This window comes from Lepidochelys olivacea (genome assembly GCF_965140295.1).
Source record: "Lepidochelys olivacea isolate rLepOli2 genome assembly, chromosome: 13".
NCBI lineage: Eukaryota > Metazoa > Chordata > Testudines > Cheloniidae > Lepidochelys > Lepidochelys olivacea.
In genome coordinates this window covers 8902343-8920884 of record NC_140423.1, presented here as the reverse complement: position 1 = coordinate 8920884, position 18542 = coordinate 8902343, and the positions used below count along the sequence as shown (strand labels likewise).

General features: G+C 42.6%; 1 protein-coding gene across 3 annotated transcripts in view; it reads left to right on the top strand.

Moving 5' to 3' along the window:
* The window catches only part of CDH4 (cadherin 4), a 665178-nt gene extending 649105 nt beyond the window's left edge, over nt 1-16073 (top strand). For all 3 annotated transcript variants that reach the window (XM_084645889.1, XM_084645891.1, XM_084645890.1), the window contains 3 exons: nt 2589-2728; nt 8363-8527; nt 10162-16073. In XM_084645889.1, the coding sequence (XP_084502015.1) occupies nt 2589-2728; nt 8363-8527; nt 10162-10368 (512 nt within the window). In that variant the 3' untranslated portion in view covers nt 10369-16073. The remainder of the gene's footprint in view (nt 1-2588; nt 2729-8362; nt 8528-10161) is intronic.
* The last annotated feature ends 2469 nt before the right edge of the window (nt 16074-18542 follow it).

Here is an 18542-nt window from a genome sequence, read left to right as displayed (position 1 = left end):
CCAAACTCCTCACTATATCTGAAGAAGACCTACACCAGCAATGCAGGGCACTAGAGACAGTGTTGACACATGATGACATGCGCGCTATTGATGCGAGTGATTTAGGTGATGAACTGAAAGCCCTTTCAAGATACATTTCAGCAGGATCAACTCCAAAGGCTGTTCTGGAATATACGTGCACAAATAAGATGACCACCCTCTTTCCAAATGCTTTTGTTTCTCTGCGCATACTTCTAACACTTCCTGTAACAGTTGCCAGTGGAGAAAGCAGCTTCTCCAACCTGAAGTTAATAAAATTACAGCTACGCTTCACAATGACACAGGAGAGGCTGGTCGGCCTTGCAACCATCTCAACGGCATGAGCTGGCCCAGACTGTGGACCTTCAGGAAGCAAATCTTTGCAACCAAGAAGGCATGGAAAGCACCACTTTGATTATTCAAACAGATAAAAATGCCAGTGTTTACTATGACAGGTTTCAGAGTAGCAGCCGTGTTAGTCTGTATTCGCAAAAAGAAAAGGAGGACTTGTGGCACCTTAGAGACTAACCACTTTATTTGAGCATAAGCTTTCGTGCGCTACAGCTCACTTCATTGGATGCATTCAGTGGAAAATACAGTGAGGAGATTTATATACACACAGAACATGAAAAAATGGGTGTTTACTATGCAGACAAGAAAAGTTACATTTGCTGTTCAGGCATTTGAAAGTTAAGTGTTACTTAAAATTTTTGAACAAGGCATTTTAATTTGTTAGTTCTCCTTTAGGGTAGGTAGCAGAGCAGTACCATGAGAGGAGTAGAACAGGAAGAAGGCAGAATTGAGATCTTTCAATGTTTTGGCCCAAGTGAGGAGGCATGGGGGCGTCATTTGAGCTCCCCACCTCAGGTGCCAAAACGTTGTGGGCCAGCCCTGAGCCTGGTATATAAAAACTGATGCCTCAAGAACTTAGCTCTGTGTTACCAGACTTGGTCTTGCACTCCCTTGTGCTGCGAAACCCAGCACCACTCCCTGAAAGGATTTGAAAGATCCTTAGAACCATTCTCCAAGCAGGCACCAAAAAGCATATCTGAATGCTTTAGTTAATGTGATTTTGGAAATATAGAAAGCCCCCTTCCCCCTCCACCCCCACATAAAAAGAGTGAGAATGAGTCCAAATTGAATTATGTGGACTAAAGTTATCCACCCCATTACATCCCTTCTGAGTAAATTGCAGATCATTAAGGGGGAAGAAAGATCACAGCAGTGTCGTCTTATAAACTCAAAGGGCATTATTGTTCTGCCACTGAAAATCACCCACTCGTGAAAGTGCTCGGCATTAGACTGTGGCTTGGTTGCTTCTTAACATCTTGATGCCCCTTTCCTTGTTCCTTCATCCTTCAGTTCTTGCAGTCACTTGCATTTTAGAATAAATGCTTGGAGAACACTACTGTTCTCCCATTTTCTGTTCATTTTCTTTTGGATTATGCATGTGGCTCCTTTCAGCCTTGGCCTCAATCAACATGCTTAAAGGAATATGGGTAGCAAAGAGCTTTTGCGGGAATCTACACCTCCCCATCCCTTTTATATTCTTAACATGCAATAACAGGTAAGAATGCATGAAGCTTACTAGTAGAATGTAAGTATTCTTCCTCAATCATATTGGGATTTGTAATCCATGCTAAAAGTTACTGCATTTGCAATTTATTCCAGGCTTGTTTGGTTAAAAATTACACCTTGAAACATTCAGAGGATTCTAGCAATTGAGGTATTGGGTGACATTTGTTGTGCTGATTTTGGCGGCTTGCTGAAGCTGTTCCATTTTGTATAAAATTCTTCAATGGTCATAGCGCCAGAGAAAGAGAATCAGAATGATGCTATCACACAGCGGTGAGGGCACTTATGGTGAGGGGAGTGGGGGAGACCCTGGGGCCAGTCCCTGCTCCTCTGGATATTTAATTACTTATACAAAGTGGAGCAGCTTCAACAGGACAGCCTGGAAGATATCCGTCTATAGCCTGTTTGGGGCACTCACCTGGGAAGGGAGAAACCTGAGTTCCAGCCCTTGTTCTAGAGTGGGCATCTGAAACTGACTGTCCCACATCTCAGGAGAAAGCCCTAGCCACTGGGCTATTGAGTAAAAGGGGTTTGCACCTTGTGAATTTAGCCCTTCATTTGCTTTGGTTTTATTTAAAATACCTGAAATGAATAATTTCATTCAACCAGGAATATAATTTTTCTGATATTTTTGATTAACAAAATATGCTGAAAAGTTTGGGTTTCCGTTCCGCCCATAATGATTTTTCTTTTCCGTTTTTTGGAACCCAAAAACCCAGTAAACCCAAAAGTCAGCCGTGCCCCCAGCTCTATTTACCACAGCATTAACCGCTAACACTGCTATAAATGTAGCCTTAACAAAATGGAACTAATAGCACAGAGATGGTACATACCTCTGCTGCTTCTGGGTGAATAAATCAGGATGTAGCTCTTTGTTAGGGAAGCGGGGGAGGGGAGAGGTTAGGGTGTTTTAACATGCTCCTTTCAACCGATGCAGTTTGTCCGTGTGCTATGTGAAATCTCACTACTCTGGCTCCTGTCATTCATTGTTGCAGCCATGGTCTTGCTGTTTGTGGTGTGGATGAAACGCAGGGAAAAGGAGAGGCATACGAAGCAACTTCTGATCGACCCTGAAGATGATGTGAGGGACAATATTCTGAAATACGATGAAGAGGGAGGTGGAGAGGAAGACCAGGTGAGGAGAGCTGAACACTCAGCCTGGGGTCACCCAGAGTTGTTTCTCTGCATCTTACAAACCTCACAATCTTCATTCTGCTCTCAAGTTTGATATTTTAGATAAGCAGTGGCTGCCAGGCTCATCCTGGCCAGCGTGTAGCCACGAGATTTACATTAGCTGATACAGAGGTGTACTAGAAGTTACAGTTTATTCTGGGGGTGGGGGGGTCATTGATTTATATGCACAGGTTCAAGTTCTTTCCTCATTTATGCCTGTGCAACTCTGTTGGCTTCAGTGGTGTTGCACGAGCATATATAAGAAGCAGCTTGGTCCATTGTATGTAGCTGGGACAATGCACCATGGATGGGACATTTCCAGGCATGTTGGACAGTGACGTGGGACAGGTGTAGCATTTATCCACATAAGCCTATCTGCTGGGGAAAATTTGATAAACCAACATATTGACACTAACATATAAACAATATTTCTGTTATTTTAATAATTAAAATTGTGTATTTTCCATTTAGATGCCTGCATAAAATCAGATAGCAGCTACCACCTCCCCTGGGTCCCAGGGCCCCAGGGTTTGCTTGAGCCTTGGGCATTTTCTGTATTTCCTTAATAGTCTTTAATGTGCCTTTCATTTCTCTTAATTTCTGGCCTTAATTTGTAAGAAATGTCTAAATAGGTTCGGGGATTTTCTTTTCCATTGCAAAGCTGATAATGACAAAGCTTTGCTTCGCAGTTAAGCCGTGTGTGTAAATGGGAATGGTGTGGTGTGTTCATAGAATCATAGAAGATTAGGGTTGGAAGAGACCTCAGGAGGTCATCTAGTCCAACCCCCTGCTCAAAGCAGGACCAACCCCAACTAAATCATGCCAGCCAGGGCTTTGTCAAGCTGGGCCTTAAAAACCTCTACGGATGGAGATAACCCATTCCAGTGTTTCACCACCCTCCTAATGAAATAGTTTTCCCTAATATCCAACCTAGACCTCCCCCATTGCAACTTAAGACATTTGCTCCTTGTTCGGTCATCTGCCACCACTGAGAACAGCCTAGCTCAGAGGTGGGCAAACTACAGCCCGCGGGCCACATCCGGCCCACAGGACCATCCTGCCCGGCCCCTGAGCTCCTGTCCCGGGAGGCTCACCCCGGGCCCCTCCCCTGCTGTTCCCCCTCCCCCTCAATCTTACCTCGCTGCTGGTGCAATGCTCTGGGCGGCGTGGCTGCGGAACCCGGCCTGACCCAGTGCTCTGTGCTCCGCGGTGCAGCTGCTTGTCCTGGTGCAGCCGCGCTGCAAGCCACCGGTGCTCCAGGCAGCGTGGTAAGGGGGTAGGGGACAGGAAGCAGGGGGGTTGGATAGAGGGCAGGGGAGTTCGGTGGGTGGTTAGGGGCTGGATAGGGGTTGGGGCAGTCAGAGAGCGAGGAACAGGGGGGTTGAATGGGGGCAGCGGTTCCAGGGGGGCAGTCAGGAAGGAGAGGAGGGGTCGGATGGGGCAGCAGGCAGCAGTTGGGGTGGGCGATCCGGGGGCGGTCAGGGGACTGAGAGCAGGGGGTGGATGGGGCAGGAGTCCCGGGGAGGCCATCAGGGGGCAAGAAGCAGGGGGGGGACCAGATGGGGAGGGCCAGGCCATGCCTGACTGTTTGGGGAGGCCAAGCCTCCCCTAACCAGCCCTCCATACAATTTCAGAAACCCGATGCAGCCCTCAGGCCAAAAAGTTTGCCCACCCCTGGCCTAGCTCCATCCTCTTTGGAACCCCCCCTTCAGGTAGTTGAAGGCTGCTATCAAAGCCCCCCTCACTCTTCTCTTCTGCAGACTAAATAAGCCCAGTTCCCTCAGCCTCTCCTCATAAGTCATGTGCTCCAGCCCCCTAATCATTTTAGTTGCCCTCTGCTGGACTCTCTCCAGTTTGTCCACATCCTTTCTGTAGTGGGGGGCCCAAAACTGGATGCAGTACTCCAGATATGGCCTCATCCGTGCCAAATAGAGGGGAATAATCACTTCCCTCCATCTGCTGGCAGTGCTCCTACTAATGCAGCCCAATTTGCCATTAGCCTTCTTAGCAACAAGGACACACTGTTGATTCATATCCAGCTTCTCATCCACTGTAATCTCCAGGTCCTTTTCTGCAGAACTGCTGCTTGGTCAGTCAGTCCCCCGCCTGTAGCAGTGCATGGGATTCTTCCGTCCTAAGTGCACTTGTCCTTGTTGAACCTCAGGACCGAACCCTGGGGCACTCTGCTTGATACCGGCTACCAACTAGACATCGAGCCGTTGATCACTACCTGTTGAGCCCAACAATCTAGCCAGGTTTCTATCCACCTTTTAGTCCATTAATCAAATCCATACTTTTTTACTTGCTGGCAAGAATACTGTGGGAGACCGTATCAAAAGCTTTGCTAAAGTCAAGGTATATCATGTCCACCACTTTCCCCATATCCACAGGGCCAGTTATCTTGTCATAGAAGGCAATCAGGTTGGTCAGGCATGACTTGCCCTTGGTGAAACCATGTTGACTATTCCTGTTCACCTTCCTCTCCTCCAAGTATTTCAAAATGGTTTCCTTGAGGACCTGCTCCATGATTTTTCCAGGCACTGAGGTAAGGCTGACTGGTCCGAAGTAGTTCCCTGGATTCTCCTTCTTCCCTTCTTAAAATATGGGCACTATATTTGCCTTTTTCCAATTGTGCGGGACCTCCCCCAGTCACCACGAGTTTTCAGAGATAATGGCCAATGGCTCTACAATCACATCAGCCAACTCCCTCAGCACCCTCGGATGCATTGCATCCAGCCCCATGGTCTTGTGTATGTCCAGCTTTTCTAAACAGTCTTTAACCTGTTCTTTCATCACTGAGGGCTGCTCACGTCCTCCCCATACAGTGCTGCCCAGTGCAGCAGTCTGGGAGCTGACCTTATCTGTGAAGACTGAGGCAAAAAAAGGATTGAGTACTTCAGCCTTTTCCACATCATCTGTCACTAGGTTGCCTCCCGCATTCACTAAGGGTCCCATTCTTTCCCGGACCTTCTTCTTGTTGCTAACATACCTGTAGAAACCCTTCTTCTTACCCTTCACATCCCTTGCTAGCTGCAACTTCAGTTGTGCTTTGGCCTTCCTGATTACACCCCTGCATGCTCAAGCAATATTCTTATACTCCTCCCTAGTCCTCTGTCGAAGTTTCCACTTCTTGTGAGCTTCCTTTTTGTGTTTAAGCTCACTGAAGATTTCTCTGTTAAGCCAAGTTGGTCACCTGCCATATTTGCTATTCTTTCTGCACATCGGGGTGGTTTGTTCCTGTGCCCTCAATAAGGCTTCTTTAAAATATAGCCAGCTCTCCTGGACTCCCGTCCCCCTCATATTAGCCTCCCAGGGGATCCTGCCCATCAGTTGCCTGAGGGAGTCAAAGTCTGCCTTTCTGAAGTCCAGCAGGGTCTGTATTCTGCTGCTCTCATTTCCTCCTTTTGTCGGGATCCTGAACTCGACCAACTTATGGTCACTGCTGCCCAGCTTTCCACTCACTTCTACTTCCCCTACCAATTTTTCCCTATTTGTGAGCCTCAGATCAAGAGGAGCATGGACCCTGGTTGGTTCCTTCAGCACTTGCACCAGGAAGTTGTCCCCGTGCACTACTGTATTGTTCTCCCAGCAGATGTCAGGGTGATTGAACTCCCCCATGAGAACCAGGGCCTCTGATCTGGAAATTTCTGTTCATTGTCCAAAGAAAGCCTCGTCTACCTCATCCTCCTGGTCTGGTGGTCTATAGCAGATGCCCAACATGACATCACCCTTGTTGCTCTCGCCTCTAAACTTAACCCAAAGACACTCAACAGGCTTTTCTCCAGTTTCAGTATTGTGTAGACGGGGAGGAGTTACAGATGTAAAGAAAATATTGATATATACTGTGTGTGGAATTTTCAATGTGTGTGTGTATAATATGATCATAGTACATAGATCATGCGTCTAATGTACAGCTGTAAATTGCTTATGCATTTGTTCCTGCCGATCTCAGATTATTTTAGGGACTTTTAGAAATGTATTAGTTTTCTTCTCTCCAGCCCCTGGACAGTTGCACTCACAACTAAGGTCCTGGCTTTTCAGGTGGAAGTATGCAAGAAATAGTACCATTAAAAACTCTCTAAACCATTTCTAAAATAGATCTTCTCTAAAATCTGTTGTCCGTATAGAATACATAAAGCTGTGAGGTGGTATAAATGATTTATCAGCATTTGTTTGATGCGGGCTGCATAACACATTTGTGCCTTCATACATACAGATCCACAATGTCAAATTAACTGTTGGTGTGAATGGATTCAACTCTAACAAAGTCAATGGAACTGAGCTCATTTATTCCAGAAGTGAATATGGCCAGGCACCGTAATACAAAGGGCAAACAGAACTGCCCTAGAATCTCATTTTCCTTTAGGTATATCATTATTCTGACATCACTTTTATCGTAAAAGAAATTTTTATGGTTTCTATTATGGTAGTGCTTAAGATCCCCAGTCATGAACCAGGACCACATTGTGCTAGGTAATGTAAAAACACAGAATAAAAAGACAATCCTTGCCCCAAAGAATTTCCAATCTAAGTATAAGAGACAGGGGATTACAAGGAAACAGTAAGACAGTATTGGCATCAGTTCTGCACTAATGTCAAAACACTGGACTTATGAACTCAGTCATGCCTATTTAACAGAATCCAGAGTCAACTCCAGTAGTCTGCTCTCCCTGCTTTTACAGAACCCCCTCTGACATCCATGGGAAAGAAGCTTCTCATAGTCAAGATCTACCTAGATGATCTGAGTCAAGAACTTTGTCCAAGGCTTGTGAAGCTCTTATTCAATGCAAAAATCCCCATAATTAGCATTTCTTTCACTTCCTTCTTTCTTGTTTTTAATATCACAAATATATTATTTATAAATACTGCTCCTATAGATTTAAGCATCCCATATCCAAAGTAATAAATATTCAAACCAGCTGAAAAATCTGGTTTCAGACAACAGTAATGTGGTTTTAGGAAGAATTCTTTAAAAATAGCAGCAAAGAAAGTGCAGCAAAACACCATTACAGATACGATTTTGAAATATTACCTAGTGCTTGTTACATGGTAAAATCTTATTCTCATTTTTACAGTAATAGATCTATAGGAAAAGAACCTATTCATTACAAAAGATCTATATCCATACATGCTATTCAAGTTTGTTTTTAATCTTTTAAAATACAGAAACATTATTGCAATAATACAGCTACCAATATTGATTTTCTTACAGTAAATGACATATTTGATCAAAATGTTGCACATATATCCACAGCCACACATGTACAATAAATCCAGGTTGTTATCACAAAGATATAGGGTACTGAAGTTAAATACGCAGTGGTTGAAATGTATTTGATTTAACTTAGGTGTTAAATTTGTTTTAAACGGGGCTAGTCTCATGGAGCACATATGGGTCAGTTTCATGAGTCATTTATAGATTAGATTAATACAACTAGAGATGCCATATATATGGTGGTGAAATTTTGCTATTGACTTCAGTTGAAACAGGATTGGGTCCATCAAGTTATTTGTATGCCAGTGTAGTTGTAGACTTCCTTGAAAAATCTCAGTGAAAAGCTCTAGTTTTCACTCTGTGCCTCTCCATTTGTTACAGGATTATGATTTAAGCCAACTTCAACAGCCGGAGACTATGGATCATGTACTGAACAAGGCACCCGGAGTCAGACGAGTGGATGAGAGACCCATTGGTGCTGAACCCCAGTATCCTATAAGACCAGTAATTCCCCATCCTGGGGACATTGGTGACTTTATTAATGAGGTATGTTCTTTTAGGCTTTCTCTGTCACTTCTCAAGGCTTGTTCAGTCAGCTAATGCCACTGATACAAAATGCTTGGAGTACAATTTACCAACACATTTTCAGTTCTCACCATGGGCCAAAATTCTGCTCCCATTACTCAGGCAAGTAATCAGACATAAGTCAATGGAAGTGATGGAAACAGGACTTGGCCCTGCCAAGGCTTTAAAATCAAAATGAGCCAAAATGCAACAATGAAGCTCAAGGTTTATTTTCTAATTTCACCCAGAATGCAATACTGAGCATGTAGCTTTTCATCTTCAAAGAACTGTGCCCTAATCCTGCTCCCATTTCAGTGCCTAGGACTTTCGCAGTTACCTGAAATGAAAGTAGCACCTGGTTCTGCCCAAGAGAGGGTTTTTACAGCTGGAGAAGCTGTGGCAGAAGGGTTAGATGACTTGCTCACAGCCACAAAATCTATCAGGAGCTCCTGCCTCCCAGATCCCTATTGGTTTATATGCCCCTATCTCCAACAAGCTCTGTTTGACACCAAAACCTTTTCATAACAGAGAAATGCTTCTCATAACTGAGAAGAGCATGTTAGATTATTGCAATTTTACTGCACTTTTAATTCTTTTAAAATATTTAGCCAATCATTTTTTAAATGAATGATTGTGTGTTTGCGAACCAATCAATGCGTTATTTCCCCTGAGACAAAACATGATTCATTGCATATGTCAAGAATATAAATGTGGCAGCACTTTAATTCTATCATTATACCCGTTTCTGCTGGGTTTTTTCTTATTCTTCTCATTAAATTCTTTCTCCCCTTCTTTTCACTGATGTTTACGCACCTCTGCATGCAGACACACTTCCACTATTATTCAGTCCAGTAAAACTAATTCCACCCACTCATACCTTGACTGAAGTTTCTGGAAATGATTAATAAAAAGGAATTTTTGCTGTAGATCAGGTACTTTCCATTATGTTATTTTTCCCTTATACTGGATTGGAATTAAATCTGTATCCATATCCCAGGACTTCTTCCCTAGCCTAGCCCCAACTGCAGCCATATAAAAGGGTCTGTGCAAAGTGAACCAGAACAGAGAGCTTTCCAAAATGTGCCCGAGACTCACCTTGTACAGGTGTAGCACAAAATCTGGTCCTAAGTGTTTTGCTGGATCAAGGCCACCACATGCAGAACTCCCGTTTAAATCTGTCTGTCTAGGTACTTACAGTCCTCATTATCACAGCCCCTGAAGAGTTCTGTTAAGTTTAACAGTGTGGTACAGTGAACAGTGTTAGAATTGCAAGGTATCACTTTAAGAATTTTGGGGAAGTGGTGTTCCTGGTCCTGCTTGCAGACTAAAGGGGCTCTGTAGTGAAGTGTGTGATCTGAGAGCAGCACTCAGTTCTGCAGACAGACAGCCTAGAGTAAGGTGGGGTGAGTTGTGTCTCTCAGTTTTTATGGAGCAGCCTGCTTTGTCTCTCTCTGGTTTTGGGTTCTTGTGTGTTATCATTCTGAATTCTAAGAAATAAAGTAGGGTTACCTTACAATCATCCAGGAAGCATATTTATGTTTTTATCTAACTTCTCTCTGTGTATACCCTGAACATAACAAACAGCATCTATTACTACAGTTTCTTTGTAATCCCAGGGCTTGAGAGCAGCAGATAATGACCCTACAGCCCCTCCGTACGATTCCCTGCTGGTCTTCGACTACGAGGGGAGCGGATCTACTGCAGGCTCTGTCAGCTCCCTCAACTCCTCAAGCTCCGGCGATCAGGATTACGACTACCTTAACGACTGGGGGCCTAGGTTCAAGAAACTGGCGGACATGTATGGGGGAGGCGAGGAAGATTAAACTGACCTCATGTTCTTATTTAAAAAAAAGGAAGAACATTTTAAAAAAAGACGAAAACAGGAAAAAAAAGAGACAATGAAGAAGCAAGAACTGTACAGAAGTGGCAGCTTTTTTAATTAATATCCCCTGCTGACTGTATTATTTTTAGTAGTGATTTAGGAGGTTTTTCTTTTTTTTCTTTTTGTTTTTTTAATGGGTTTGGTTGGGTTTTTTTAGAACATTGAGCTGTCTAGCATGAACACTGGTCTCTGCTGCATTTTTTTTTAAATGTCAGCTGGGATATCACTCATTTATCCGCTTTATGACTAAAGAGAGTGAAAGGCACTCTGTCTTAACTTGAATTTCTTAGAACAGAAGCACTGTTTTTAAAATATATATATATATATATTTGAAAGTGCCTTTTGGTACATGTATCAGATTCCCTTCAATCTCAGGAGTGATCAAAACAAACATACAAAAACAAATGTTTCAACCATCTTGAGCAGCACTCTCTATGACCCTAAGCCAGTTCTAGCTGGGAAGGAGTTAACAAAAGAAACTGTGGAGATTGTTTCTTTTTTGCCTTTTTTTTTTTAAGTGGGTGACTCGTTTTGGGGTGGGGGAAAAAAATCTTAACAGCCATCTTTAAGCCTAAGCAGGTGGTGAATTAGTCATATTGTTGTATATAATTCAGTTTTATCAGATGCAAAATATTGACTGGGGTTTCTCCTGTAACCTGGTCACACTTGATGTAGCTGCATAGAACTATAGCATTGATAAGCCTTTGGTTATTGCAACAAAAAAATCTCAAACAGACCTTGCATAAACTCTACAGTAAATCATGAAATGACCAAAGGCCATTTGTTTGTTTTTTGCTATCGATGTGTTTTTGGCTCCACCAACCTTTTGAGTAGTGTAAATAAAAGCTGGGTTACATGTTGCTGTCATGCATCCATAATGATGCTTGTTAGTATGAAAATCAATGCTGTTTTCTTAGCTTAACCATACACAGGGAGATAGCATAATCAGTAACCTCAAGACTAGGGCAGTGTTAATAGCACGGACAGTTTATCAGTACATTACCATGACATTAGAATAAAGTAGGTCTAGTACAATATTAATGCCTTTGAGCATCAGTAGCCAAAGCTCAACAGCATCATGTAACCCAACTAATGTGTGTCCTTTATATTTGATGGGTAGGCACTTCTATCTATATTAAATGTCTTTTGGAGAAGAAAAGCAACAAGGACCTAGTAAGTATTTTGTGGTAAACATGCTCAAACATTGCCAATTAAGCAAGAGGTTTTGCAGCATCCAGACACAACGTCAGTATTATAAATGGTAGCATACTACCTAGTTTATATGTAGGGTCAGTTTAACCAATAACAAATAGTTATTAGCTTTTTATTATTATTAATTATTATTATTATTATTATTATTACATTTTTCCTTTACTGATTTGGACTAGTGGCTTTATGTCTAATGTTTGTAAAATGATTTAGACTGCATGGATGTGTAATATAAACCACATTTAATGGATTATGAGCCACTTAATTCATGTGCTATGAAATCTTGGATTACCTGTGTTTTATATTCTGCAGACAATTTTGCAGTGGGTTCACTAAAAATTGTAGAAGTGCTTAGATATATTTTCATTTCAATCCAAGACTGTGCACAGTATCAGAAGGTGATTATCCAGGGGATGATCCTGCTTTTTTGATATGTAGATTGAATGCTGAGAGTTAAACGGGGGAAGCGGGAGAGAAAGTGTGTGCGTGATAATGAACAGACATTGTTTAAGAGGGACTACTAAGATGCAGGATTGTGTCTATAGATTTTTAAAATGCTCCTAGTGCATTTTATATTTCATTGTATCATATTTTCTATAAAATGCAATTTCTGTAAATTAATGAGCATTTGAAATGTGTCTTGTCTGAAATGGAATGTGGTAAAAGTATGCTTGAGAGGACTCAATCTCTATCTTTTATATTATTAATTACCAAGTATGGTGGGAGGGGTTCGGTTGGCTTATCCTTTCACTATCCAGGAAAAAAACAAAACGGAAAGTGTACATATAAGTTTCTTGAGGAGAGAAAATTGTGGCAGGTAATACGTCAGGAAACAATGAGGAGTCCAGTGGCGACACATCACTGTTGTTCAAAAGGTTCTTTTTGTCAGCAGATGCCTCAACTGGGATGAAGTGCAGTGCATGACAAATCCAGTATCTGACGCCTTTCAAAAATATTTACTCCATAACTGGGAGCTCAGCCTTCTTCATCTTGCCACTTGCAGAGTATGTTCACAAGCATTAGTTCACTAGCACCACATACCTCACCCCTCCAGCCCAGCGTAACACACTGGCAAACTTTTCTATACAGCATCTGGCAAGTCAAGTAGTTTGTACCTGCTCTGATACATGGGGAAATAACGGCGCTTGTACAGCAGCTCGTTTTGAATTGCAGTCTCCTTGCAGAGATTTGGCCTATGATCTTTATCCATGTACTGTCTTGATCCTCTTTCTTTCCAGAAAAGCATTAGACTTGAATAGATTATAATCAGGATGGATGATGCACCTGCATGGAAACTGCCCAATCGCAACAAAATTAATGAATAAAAAACATGCACTTAGAGTTTTTCAATAATTAGTACATGTCAGTTGTTTGAAACCATTATTGTAACCTCCTTTTCATCAGAGGAGGAAGAAGGAAAAGGGGTGGAGGGAGTTATCCAGTATAGAGACGCAAGATGCAAGTAGTGCCCAGTTCTCTCTATCTAGCGTGTTTCTTTCCCTCTATGCAGACAGCCAGTCCCTGGACAGCTTTATTCTAAGTGAATAGCCAACCAGGAGTCAAACCTGATGGTCCCCAGTTCTAAGTTATGCTATTCAAACTACTTGGCACTAGTTGGCTAATGCAAAGTCTAAACATCTATTCTGGAAGGTTTGGTGTTACCTCTTGTGTCTTTGGTGGTGGATTTTCCAACATAAAAACAGTATGGTAGTAGTATAGGTAAAAATGCTGAACTATGATAACAAGAAGCTGAGGTTAAGGAGATTTACAGTGTAACTATGTACAAGTTAATTTGATTATCTCAATAAGTGGACTTACAATAGAGATGAACAAGACATTTATCCACCAACAGTCAAAGGGACAGTGCTAGGGTTAAGCATATTGCAACATTTAGTGTTCACCAATCCGAAGGCTATCAGAAATCTTTCAGTGGTTTAAAATAAAATAAAGTAACCTATTTCCACTGGAAATTTTAAAAATAAACATTTTCCTGCAGCATTTGCCCCTCCAAATATTACAGCCCATGTAGGTGCATATGAGCCCATTCATGAAACAAATTAATCTGTTGTCTTCTGACCAAATTCTACTCACACTTTTCCCATAAGACCCCAATGACGTCCATAGGGGTAATTGTGGATAGAATCTGACCCACTGTCCAAGCTGCGGGACATGCACAAGGTAAGCAAGCAGCATAAATAGCAAAAATAAATACACTTTTTACAATTTTTCACCTTTATTATGTTAGTTGCTGGTTGTAAGATAGGCAAGGAAATTTGCTTATATTTAAGATAACAGTGCTCCTTTAAAAAGATGTTTGTATCAAACAGACCTGATTGAGAATTGTTTTGACAAACTCTTTCTTTTGCCAAAAAATTCTGATTTGTCAAAACCAAAACCATTCAGAAAACAGGGTTAGGTTCAACAAATCTTCTGACGTGAAAAGTTTTTGGGGCAAAAAGTGCCAATTTTTGAACTGGAAAATTTCAAATTTTTTGAGTCAAAAACAACTTTTTGTTTCAAAATCTTGTTAAATTAAACTAATTTAAAAAAGAGGAAAATGTCAAAATAAAATATTCCTATTGACTTGAAACACACTCCCACCCTCCAAAAAATGTCAGATTTTTGGTTCGTGAAACTGTGAGTTTTGCCTTTTCATTCTGATTCAGGACAAGAAAAAATGTGGATATGTGATCATTTCCCAGGGTTGGGGAAAAACATTTCCCACCCAGCCTAGTACCAAACCATTCCTCTGAACCTTATGATGATGGGACATACCATTTTTTGTTAGAGGCACAGGATACCAGCTATCAAGGCACACTTGTAAGTTGTTATTTTTTAACAGCTAATGTTGTTGGGGACAAAAACTTTATTCTCTGAATAATCTACGTAATAGTAGTAGGCATAACAAGCTAATTAATGAAAGACGTGGAGTCCAGACATACGAGCATGGGTGCCTTCATCCTCCACTTCCCATGTGATGTGGGAGATGATTGCAAGAGCGTTGGCTTCAGGAAGAATGGAGAGTTACCCCCTCCTGGTATCATCATTCTGTGATTTCCATTTTCCCCACTATGCCTCTTACAATGGTCAATAAACACTGTAGCACCTCTCACCTCTGTCGAAGGGAAGAGGCCAGCAAGGGGCATGCTGAATGCAATGTAGAAGCCGCCCTACCTCCCAGAGACCAGGGTTACATATAGTCTCTGAGCCAGAGAACATAAATATCTGAGGTCACTCCCACACCTGCGACTGCCTCATGACCGAACATGGCCAGTGACATAGCATTAGTAAAGATAACTGTCAGTATCCAATGTCTTTATTATGTAACTTGTAAATATTAAGCATCAGTCAAGGAAGTCATTTGCAACAAAACAAAACAAGAGCCGCCCTCAACAGGAGATTACAGGAAACTGACAGTGAATGGATAACCTTTGGTGCTATTAACTGTCCTTATGTACTACTCATATTTCTGTTTTTGGACCAGGAAAGCTGCCTTTGATCATTTTAAAGCAATGGGGTGAAATTCACTCATGGTCATAGGCCAGCACTAGGTCAATGTACCCTTTAAGGCCTGATTCAGTGATGCTCAGATCTGAATTCACCCCATAGGGTTTCAGTGGGAATTAATTAATCCATAGTTCCCTCACACAGGGGTGAATCTCACCCAAGCATAATTGCTATAGTCTGTGAAGGGTCTGTAGAACACGCATGCAGCAGTTGCATCTTTGATTGGCCTAAAAAAAATATTGAAGACATCTTGAAACTATGGGACCTTTATTTGTACCGTCTTTTGGAACTCTTCAGTGTAAATGTAAAAGTGTCGGGGGAAACAATGTATGTGTTAAAAGCATAGGTTTAAAAACAGCAACGAGCCAATGTAGTTTTCTCCCAGGCAAAAATCCTCTCAGTTTCACGTGGAAAGAAAAAGGTATCTCAAGTACACACAGAAACCACCGACAATTGCTCACGGCAATGTGTACATAATGTAGTTATTTGCTCAAAGCTACAAATGAAGTAGGGGAACAAAAAAAAAACCATGTATAGTTGGAGCGCGTTTTTCTTTTCTTTTCTTTTTGCATGTTTCCTTTTAAAATGGACAAACTGTGTAGCAGCCCGCATGATTGTGGTTGTTTTCGAGAAGACTTCTCGTGTTCCGATGTATTCATGCCGAAAGGCAAAAGCAAGTGCATCCGTTAAACAAGGTCAAAAACCCTTTTTTTGTAACCGTCAACAGCACAACTATTTTGTATTGTTGTTTGTACCATTTTTGTACCAAAAACAAAAGAGGGGAAAAAAAAGGGAAGAGAGTAAATGTTTTCAATGTGTTTTTAGTGCCACTGCAATCTTGGTTCAAAACTGAGTAACAGCTTTGCTGATTTATTGTGTATCAAAGCTGAACTGGTGCATTAGCGCCTAGCTCCAGTGTAATAAATAAAATCCCCCTTTTAATAGTCTCACTTGTTGTTTTTTTCATATACACAGCCCCCATTCATTTAGCAAAAGATACAGCAGCTACTAGAGTTCAAATCGTCTCTTGAAGCAAGAAGATCAGGGTAAGCAATAATGATCTTAACTGTGGACATGTCTTAGTACTTGGGCAGCTGCACTGAGCCGATAGTAAAGGTGGGGTCAACACGTCTTTTGCAAACCCCTTGTTTTCAGGATATTCCAAACGTGTTTGGTTGTTGTGACTTGGGTGCTCATTAAAGTAATTGTTTTACAGTGGGCTAGCACAAGGCGTAACGCGGGCAGGTGCTGTGTAACCTTTCCCACAGTGTTCTGGCAACAGTCTGTGACCTTCAAACCTGCCAGCCCACTCCTGGGCCTCTCACTGAGCATTAATTGGGCAGCCGCTTTTGCACTGCCAGCAAACACATCCTCACTTGGAATGGATGGAGGTCACCAGGTCACATAGCGTCTGGTGCCTTCACACGCACAGTCAATGCAGAACCTCAAACAGCCATTCGGCCAACCCCCCACACACATGGCTGTGCATTTTGTCTGGTGTGTCAGTAACAGAGCTCAGTGGAGAGAGAGTGCTAGGAGACATTCAGACACTCCTGTGCATGAACTCATACAAGTACAGCTACTATGGCATTAGGGGCTAGATCCACATAGCACTACATTGACATGCAACTGGGGAACCTTCAGTGCACACTCGCAGGGTCTACACAGACCAATTAATGCACAGCATGTTAGTGGGCTTTAGACATCACGCCCCTGTGGGGCACATTACTCCACTGTGTAGACAAGACTTTAGGTGGCAAGGTCCAGCATTTAGGGACTACTGAGCTCCTCAAAAGTCCTGTCCAGCAGCTGCTTAGCCATGTAAAGGCCGTAGGCGCCTAAATTGCTGCGTGTGTGTGTGTGTGTGTGTGTGTGCGCGCGCGTGCGCACAAAGTTGCCAAAGTCCTGATGGCACCAAGCTCTTCAGCGACTAGCTCACACATAAGCCCCTGTGGGATTCTCAAGTTAGGTGGTTCCTTGCCTGCAGGACCTGACCCAGTTCACGTTCTCAGAGCATGCCTAACCCACACAAAAGACCCTGGTGGCGTTGTCACAAGGTGTAAACCAATTGTGATTCTGTCCAGCTGCAGGAATGTGCACAAGTGAAGCGCTGTTGCCCCAGTTGACAATATGTTGAAGTCAGTGGCTGTGCCAGTGATAAACTAGCCCAACTATAAAGTACAGTATGAAGGACCCAGGCTTGTAGATGAGCTCAGTAAAAATAGTAAATGTTACCCAAAGCTGCAGCCCCATTCAGCAAGGCAAAGTATCTTTTGTTCTTCCAGGTGCACACACGCACACTGCTGTAATTGTGCTACTAATGTGACCATAGGACCTGAAGTTGCGTTCTGTGTAAGCGCAAAAGCTTGTCTTGCTCTCTCAGACACACACACACACACCGGCTGTTGGGCCAATAAAAGCTATTACCTCACCCACCTTGTGTTGCTAATCGCCTGTGATCAACACAGCTGCAACAGCATTACATGCCATAGGCTTTGTCAGACCTGTTTAGACCATTGCTCCAAGATCCTGAATGGCCTTCTTGGGCAGTGGCCAATACCTGCTTCAAATTAGCACTTAAAAATCACACATACACATTTACAAAACTCTGATCCAAATCAGGCCCTGAGCTCCTCCAGAGGCACATTTGCAGCTGGTCTCCAGTGCCAACGTTTGAATCCAACTGTTTGCATTTTTTAGCCAGGCCAACATGGCTAGATCCAAAATTTATCCAGGCCTATCGCCAGTATTTTCCAAACACACTATAAAGGCTCAAGGTGGGATACCGTTTATTTGCCCACCAAAGCATGAGCTGATGTTACAGGGCCCCTTTGCCTAGTCTTGGCCCAGCTCTGCTGTCACACCAGTTTTACACCATTGATCAGTAGGCCAGTTTACTCTGTTGCCTTCAGGAGGACTAGGCACATGCCTGCAGTTGCATAAGTGCTTAAGAACCTTGCTGACTCAGCTCCTTGAGAAGAGAGCGCTTCCACCACGCTCAGGAGCTATTTCAGGCAAGTGTGTGGAACCCAGTTGGTTCTTTTTTTTTTTTAAGCAAACAAGCAAATTGAAAAATGCTATACATCCCAATCGGCTTTCCCTGCGTCAACTGCGTCTACTAGTTTCTCAAACTGCATGGTTCAGTTGCTTAGAATTATTTTTACCCAAAGAATTTATGCAACACAGTCGTACCACAAAAATCTAGTTCTTCACTGTCTCTAGGGATACGTGTGGGCTTCGTCACCATAATAAGAGCTTCTTCTCTGCTCCCGAAAGCCCTGGCCCTGCAATGATGTGGACATGGGCTTAACTTTAAGAGATGACTGAAGCTTAAAGTTAAGCATGATCATAAAATTCTGGAGTGGGCCCTAAAATTTCAGCTTAGGCCAAAGGAAGATT